We start from the raw sequence: 8059 nt of genomic DNA, 5'->3' as shown, positions 1-8059 counted from the left end.
TATATATATAATGTCATAGTAAATGCTGGAGAGAATGTGTTTTTGTCTTAATCACTTAAACAGTCCTAATTTATGACATTAATCTGAAAGGAGCTCTCATTGTGAAATATATTTTTCCTCAGGTGCTGTCTCTGGGTGCAGATGTCCTTCCTGAGTATAAGCTCCAGGCTCCCCGAATCCACAAATGGACCATTTTACACTACAGCCCCTTTAAAGCAGTCTGGGACTGGGTCATCTTGCTGCTTGTCATCTATACGGCCATCTTTACACCTTATTCGGCTGCGTTCCTGCTCAGCGATGAGGAAGAGGCCGCCATGCAGCGCTGCGGTTACTCCTGCAGTCCACTCAACGTGGTGGACCTCATTGTGGATATCATGTTCGTGGTGGACATTGTGATTAACTTTCGCACAACCTACGTGAACAGCAACGATGAAGTGGTCAGTCAGCCCGGCCGAATAGCAATCCACTATTTTAAAGGCTGGTTCCTCATTGACATGGTGGCTGCCATTCCTTTCGACTTGCTCATTTATCGCTCCGTAGAAGATGTGAGTAAACTCATTTTGTTTTTTAATGGAATACTTCACACAGAAATGAAGATTAGCTAAAACTACTCTCTCAGATTAGCTAAAACTACTGACACAGATTGAGAGTCCAAACCGCTAATAAAAATAATAATAGGAGACTAAAAAATGTTTGGTAAATCAAACCATCAAGTTCTTTCCATAATAGTGCTTTCTCATTCTGATGGCACCCATTCACTGCAGAGGAACCATTGATTCGATGCTAGATATCTTCAAATATGTATTGATAATGATATAAACTAGATGGAATTTAAATTTTTGATTGAAGTCTTATTTTTATTATGTTGTTATAGCTTCTGCTAACATCTTTTAACCTTTCAGTCCTCATTGTTTTCCTGTATTGACAGACGACGACTCTGATTGGTCTTTTGAAGACTGCTCGGCTGCTGCGATTAGTGCGTGTGGCACGTAAACTCGATCGCTACTCCGAGTATGGAGCCGCGGTGCTCTTTCTCCTCATGTGCACCTTCGCACTAATCGCTCATTGGCTGGCCTGCATCTGGTATGCTATTGGAAATGTGGAGAGGAGCGGCCAATCTCGGATCGGTTGGCTTGATTCTTTGGGTGAACAGCTGGGGAAACCGTATAATAAGACGAATCCTGCATCAGGACCCTCCATTAAAGATAAATATGTCACTGCTCTATACTTCACCTTCAGCAGCCTCACCAGCGTGGGATTTGGAAACGTCTCTCCAAACACCAACTCTGAGAAGATCTTTTCTATCTGTGTCATGCTTATTGGAGGTTAGTGTTCATTTATATGACAGCAGAACTGATTTTCTTTTTTTACAATTTGGAATTTATGTATGAGGTTCACTAAAAGTAAAACAAAAGAAATTGTAATTGTATTTCTCTGCCATCATGTAGATGTAAATTGACATTCAACAGCCATTTTTGTCATGTATGCTCTAAATGTATTAATGTAGGCTGAATTTATTTGATCAAAATACTGTAACAAAATTAAAAGTTCAATGAACAAAATTCACATACACACAAAAAAATCTGCTGGTCGTGATACACCATGACAAAATGGCTAGTTGTCAATAATATTTTTAGCATTACATAACTATGTGACTATATGTACAAAAACTTTGTATTGCTTCCTTCATGTACAGTTAGAGTAAACATCCTTACACTTAATGCACATGAGCTTCAACCAATATATGCGTAGGTCTGTTGAAGTCATGTTATGTTTTCATTATTTGGTTTTATGAAAATAACAGAAGCATGTTGAGTGGATTTTTGTTTTGCAAAAGCTCTGACAAGTAAAAAATAAAGTGATATGGCTGACCCCAAACTTTTGAACAGTGGTGTATGTCATAAACAATATTATATAATATATAATAATTTTAGTATTCAATGTAAATTTGTTTGTATTTTTTAGGATTAATATTGTTATTTTTTACACACAGTATAAATAGTTTTTTATACATGAAAATATACATCTGCCCTTATATTTTACTAAGGGGGTCCCTTACAAGGAGATTATCATATTTGGGGTCTAACTCAGGTCTAAACTTTCAGTAAAACAACATTTCTGTATTTTATAAAGAATCTATAATAGTAAACTTGATTATTGGACATGCCTTTTTGGGGCATTTTGAAGACTTAAGGTCTTTGAACACTTGAAGTCTGAAGTTCTCAGTAGAAATTTTCACACGTTTTAAAATAAATACAACCTCACGTTGTGTGAATTGTATTTACACTGTCTCCGAAACTTTCATCTGTCATAAAAAAATTTAGACCAAATTTGATTTTCCACACTTTCGAATCCGTAGCAATTTTGATAGGAAAGGATGATGAAAAAATTTTTTCAGGAGCTTGAAGTGGATTAACACACTGCTCTGAAAGACAATGTTTGTGTGTTGTTCTCGTCACAGCGCTGATGTATGCCAGCATATTTGGAAACGTGTCAGCCATCATCCAGAGGCTGTACTCTGGCACGGCACGTTACCACACTCAGATGCTGCGGGTTCGGGAGTTCATCCGTTTCCACCAGATCCCCAACCCACTCAGGCAAAGGCTGGAGGAGTATTTTCAGCACGCTTGGTCCTACACTAACGGCATTGACATGAATGCTGTGAGTCACAGAGACACATACAGAATAGCCCTCTTGTCAACACCTGGGCGTACACTATTTTTTCCACTCTGTTTATTTTTGCATGCACACACGACAGAGCACATAACGTTGCACCATTTATCACATTAACCTGTGTTTTATCACATTGCAGGTGCTGAAGGGGTTCCCAGAGTGCTTACAGGCAGACATCTGTTTGCATCTAAATCGTACACTGCTGCAGAACTGTAAAGCTTTCAAGGGCTCCACTAAAGGTTGCTTACGTGCTTTGGCTATGAAGTTCAAGACTACACATGCTCCACCTGGAGACACCTTGGTCCATGCTGGTGATGTCATTTCGGCGCTGTACTTCATTTCTCGTGGCTCCATTGAGATCTTAAAGGGAGATGTGGTAGTGGCCATTTTAGGTAAGTGATAAATCAAACAGAAAAGAGCAAAAGAAATCTGACCATCTCATTGTGATCATATACATATATCGTGGGGCATTCCATGGAGCTCTTCCCCCGCAAAAAACAATTCCCTAGAACACAAACTTAGTATAGTACACATTATTATATTATTTATATACATTCTGTTACAGTAAAACTAAAATTTTTCTGCCTATCATTAAAATACTGTTCAACATGAAATAAACAGACTGTATGGATAAAATGTTTTAGCTCAAATTTAGGTGATCATACAATTTTATACGCCAATGTGCTTTAAAAATATGGGGAAAATGTCCTTCATGAATCTATGTTCAGTTAGAGTGAACATTTTTATATTTAATGTACATGAGCTTCAACCAATATGTATGTTAGTCTGTTGACTTTATCTAATGTTTTGGTAATTTGTTTTTATTTGAAAAAAAGCGTGCTGGTTGTACTCAGATGTGATTTGTTTTGTAGTTCAACAGCTCTAGTACTCGCTATGTAGTGTATGAATATCTTTTAATCTTTAAAGACATTTTATTGTGATACTATCTTTTTTTACCCACCATTAGAGTTCTTTTAGATATATAAACAATCATTTATATTATTTTATTTTACAGTATTCATTCTTGGTGTATTTGAGATGTTTGAGAAATAAGAAATGTTGTTGTATGGCTCCATCTTGTGGACATTTAATTATTTTTCATGCTAGGTTTCTTTTAATGACACACAGCACCATCTGTTGTTGATGCATAAAAACATCTGCTTTCTAAGGATGTATTTGGAATAACATGCTAGCATACTGCATACTCTTAAGCCGTGGTCACACCGGACTTTTAGCATGAAAAATTTACGTCACACCCTGCAGACTTTTCAAAAATTAAATCAATGGAATGAAAAATGTAGTGTGACCTGCTCTTTACCGTTTCTGCCTTATATTGCAAAAATATAACTGGTTTGAAATATGAATTCAAAGTGTTTAATGTCTTTTACCTGAGGAAAGATGCATTATGTGACTCAAAATCTCTTTGTTTGGCTTATCCTTAGGCAAGAATGATATATTCGGAGAGCCCATTAACTTATATGCGCGTCCTGGAAAGTCAAGCTCTGATGTGAGAGCACTGACGTACTGTGACCTGCATAAAATCCACAGAGATGATATCGTGGAGGTCTTGGACATGTATCCAGAGTTCTCAGACTACTTCTGGAGCAACCTAGAGATCACCTTCAACTTGAGAGATGTAAGCTCCCACATGCTTTCTCCAATATTCTCTCTTATGCTAGTACTTGTACTAGTAGGTGCCCTTTTAAATGTTTGTCTTTATCTTCTCAACAGACTAATACTAAAGCTGGGTCAATGAGCAGTGACACTGAAGATTCTGACCATGGCTGTCTGGACCATCACACACGAAGAGCAAAGCTGTTCTTTCAGTCCAAAAGAAACTCTATCCCACAAGGTAAGAGCAAACATTGTGTGATAGCTTCTAGATTCTTTCACATTCTTGGATTTCATCTCTATTGCAATTTCTCTCAGTAGCAGATGCAGAGAAGACTGAAGAAAATCTCAATAAGACGCCTTTCAAAACCCAGAATTCAAGCAAGCAGCACAAGGATAGACAAGCTGCTCATCGGGACTCAGACATTTTTGCCTCCCAATCCAGTAGTGATGAAGAGGAAGAGACGCGACGACTCCCTCTGATAGTAAACTCTCAGAGCCGTATCACTAGCATCAGCAATGCTAACAAAGACAAGAACCACAACAGCAGCAACTCTTTCAACGCACTGTCAGGTAGGATTCTGATCATGTGTACTGAGACTAATCCTTTTCCTGTTAATACTGACTCACTGTCTAATTTACAGTAGGTGTATTATATAAGTGTTATGTATTTGCTTACCTACTTGAAAAAAGTGAACTAGGAAAAATGATAAGGGGATAAGAATTACAACGGTCTTAACATTTATGTTCATTTGAAGGACATAACTGGATTTATTTTCAGTTAAGAAGTTAGTTCAGACAAATACTTAAGCCGTCATCTTTCACTCACCCTCATGTCATTCTAAACCCATAAGACTTTTCTTGAAACATAATTTAAGAAATTCTTTCATGAACCCTGAGAGATCTTTGTCTCTCAAAGGAAACTCCATTATTAAAATCTCTGATATTTCAAAATAGCTCATTAAGAGATGAGCTATTTACAAGAGGGATCTATACCAGTAAAAAAATATATATCTTATCTAAAAATATACCAAAGCACACATAGCTCATCAAATGTGAAAACAAACATGATTGGTTCTTGCATGTCAAGCAAGCTTGTATGAGCTGCCATTTTGCTATATTTGATGCACTGTATTCATGTGTTGATCAATGTTTTTATGTGAAAAAAAGTAATTATATCTGTTTGTAAAATGATTGTATATCTTCAGAAGATTTGGATTTCGGATGTGGATTTGCAAAAAAATGAAATTTAATGAGTCACCCTCATGTTTTTCCAAACCTTGTTCCAAACTAACAAAATAGCAAAGACAGTGGTCACTCTTAGCCTAAAGGTTTTGAAGGTTTCAAGCTATTGATCTTTCAAGCCATTGAGCTATTAACCATTATGGCGAGATTGTTGACTCAGTGAGAACTCAAGAATCATATTTGATTCATGAATGAATCATTTGGGCTGGTTTTCATTGTTTCATTGCTTTTCACACAAATCTATTGACTCTACAAGACTCACTGTGCTTGATGCTCCGGTGAAATAAGTCATCAGAATATTCAGGAACAGGCTGAGCATGTTTATAACGACCAAATTCTTCCCCCACTTTTGGGGGAATTCTTCCCTTGCAGTGAAACAATTTTGACATTAACCTTATCTTACATTAGGTGCTCTTTCTGGGGTTTCAAACATCTTCAGCTTCTGGGGGGACAGTCGTGGCCACCATTACCAGGAAGTACCCAGCCACAGCATGTCCTTACCCTCATCTTCGGTGCCCTCTAATACTGTCCTGCACAGTGCTACCCATCGTCATTGCACAGAGGTAGAAAATAGACTGGAAATGATACAGAGACAGCTCCACCGGTGAGATCCCACTGTAGTAGTGTTGTTATCCTTTACTCTTTATCCATATACCTTGAGCTGTGTTTGTCATCTTGTTTTTTTTCAAAGATTGGAGAAGCGCATGTCAACAGACATGGGGGCCATAATGCAGTTGCTTCAGAGGCAGATGGTGCTGGTTCCACCAGCCTATAGCTCTGTAACATCCCCTGTAGAAGCATCTCCAAATCCACCCAAACCAGGCCAGAAACTGGTCCATCCTGTCAACCCTTTAGAGACAGAAACGCCAGCCATTCTCTCTGAGGTATTTCACAATCTTTCAAACCCCTGTCATCAATCTTCATCTAATCTCATATTTAATTAGTCTTTAATTCATTCTCTTGCATTTTTCCTAGATACTTGACCCCCACGACTTTGCTGACAGTCTCAAAAAGTCCAGTGAAAGTCTTTCAGGTGCAATGGAGCTCCAACTCCTGGACTCTTCGTTGCAGCCCTCCTCTGAGAGCCCTTCTGGGGCTTATACTGGACGATGGCCACATAACATGGACCACAATGCAGCAAATGCTCCCGATTATCTCACAGCTCACACTGATCACCAACATACAGTCACAGCTGATCGAGGTAATTATAGTTTTTTAGATGCTGAGCCTATTGGAACAGTGCACCATCAACGATCTGGACTGAGGTTAGATTTGGAGTGTTCAAGACGCCTATCATTGCCAGTGCAACATCACACAGAGGATAATTCCTCAATACAAAAACGACATGGCTCTAATCCTGGGTGATAAGATTGAAACTTGTATTCAGCATCTCAGTGGAAAACAATGCATGCATCCTGATGGACCACAACAATGTTTGCAGGATGTTTTGAAGACCTTCTACTTCAGGTTCATATTAATTACCTCAGAAAGTAGAGGCAACATTAATGTCCATGTAGTTTGGTACATTTGTGTTAGCTGGTCTAACAGTACTTGTGGTTTTTACCTGCCTCTCACTGAAAACGTTTTATTTTACGAAAGTGTTCTCTTGTTATTTTGAGGTGTCAATGTAATGATTTGTATTAGCATATCAGTTTTTTTTTAACGGTGTAGTTTTGTGATGAATTGATTGTTTGTTTGGAAGCCTTGGACATGTAGCAATACACTGGAGTCCCATCAGAGTATGATTTATTTAAACACTGTTTTAAATGATCGTTTGGAAATTTTATCTCAGGTGGAGGAACCCGAAGCTCATCTCTAGTAGCTGAAATACCTCAGAGTGAGTGTTTCCAGGGAACACCGGTGAATCCTGCTGAGTAACATGTCATGACTGAAAGCATGTGTTTATATCATTCAAGGCCACCTATTGCACAGATTTTCCCTTGAGAATATGTTATCACTCTGAATATATAATCATCAGTTTGGCCAAAGGGTCAAAATGTGTTAAATGTTATTTAGACAGTTTATGAATGAAAATCCATTTTGATCATAATCCATATCATTAGTGCAATTAGTGTTAAAATATACATATATAATGCATAATATAATCAGTTAGCACTGGTTCATGCCAAACTCATCCATTAGTAAACCATACTATAAATGTGAAAGATATTTATAGGGAATGTGATTTATAGAAAGAGTATAGCTAGGAATGTTTATATGTATTATAACATGAAATTAATTGCAATCCTAAGTAGGAATATTTATTGTAAGCTTACTATAAATGATTATTGTGCAGATTTTTTTTCTCTTATTAACGTATAATCAGATTCACACTGAATAAATTAATTCACATAATTCACAAGTCTTTTGAAGTTTATGAAACATGAATGAAAGAGCCGTCAACCATTCCCTGTGTTTCTCTGGTGTCAAAAATGATGTTTTTTTTTCTTTTTCTAAATGTCACCACCTCTGCAGCGCTGCTGCCAGCAAACACCAATGAAATCCATTTTCAAGGCTTTGATATTTATGT

General features: G+C 37.6%; 1 protein-coding gene across 1 annotated transcript in view; it reads left to right on the top strand.

Moving 5' to 3' along the window:
* The window catches only part of LOC122346433 (potassium voltage-gated channel subfamily H member 7-like), a 20710-nt gene extending 12859 nt beyond the window's left edge, over nt 1-7851 (top strand). Inside the window, exons 6-15 of the mRNA XM_043241045.1 lie at nt 123-545; nt 929-1325; nt 2462-2661; nt 2813-3065; nt 4116-4309; nt 4405-4525; nt 4606-4857; nt 5938-6133; nt 6221-6413; nt 6505-7851. Of these exons, the coding sequence (XP_043096980.1) occupies nt 123-545; nt 929-1325; nt 2462-2661; nt 2813-3065; nt 4116-4309; nt 4405-4525; nt 4606-4857; nt 5938-6133; nt 6221-6413; nt 6505-6894 (2619 nt within the window). The 3' untranslated portion in view covers nt 6895-7851. The remainder of the gene's footprint in view (nt 1-122; nt 546-928; nt 1326-2461; nt 2662-2812; nt 3066-4115; nt 4310-4404; nt 4526-4605; nt 4858-5937; nt 6134-6220; nt 6414-6504) is intronic.
* The last annotated feature ends 208 nt before the right edge of the window (nt 7852-8059 follow it).

Source organism: Puntigrus tetrazona, chromosome 6, assembly GCF_018831695.1.
Source record: "Puntigrus tetrazona isolate hp1 chromosome 6, ASM1883169v1, whole genome shotgun sequence".
In the NCBI taxonomy this organism is placed as follows: domain Eukaryota; kingdom Metazoa; phylum Chordata; class Actinopteri; order Cypriniformes; family Cyprinidae; genus Puntigrus; species Puntigrus tetrazona.
This window is presented reverse-complemented; position numbering and strand designations above follow the sequence as displayed.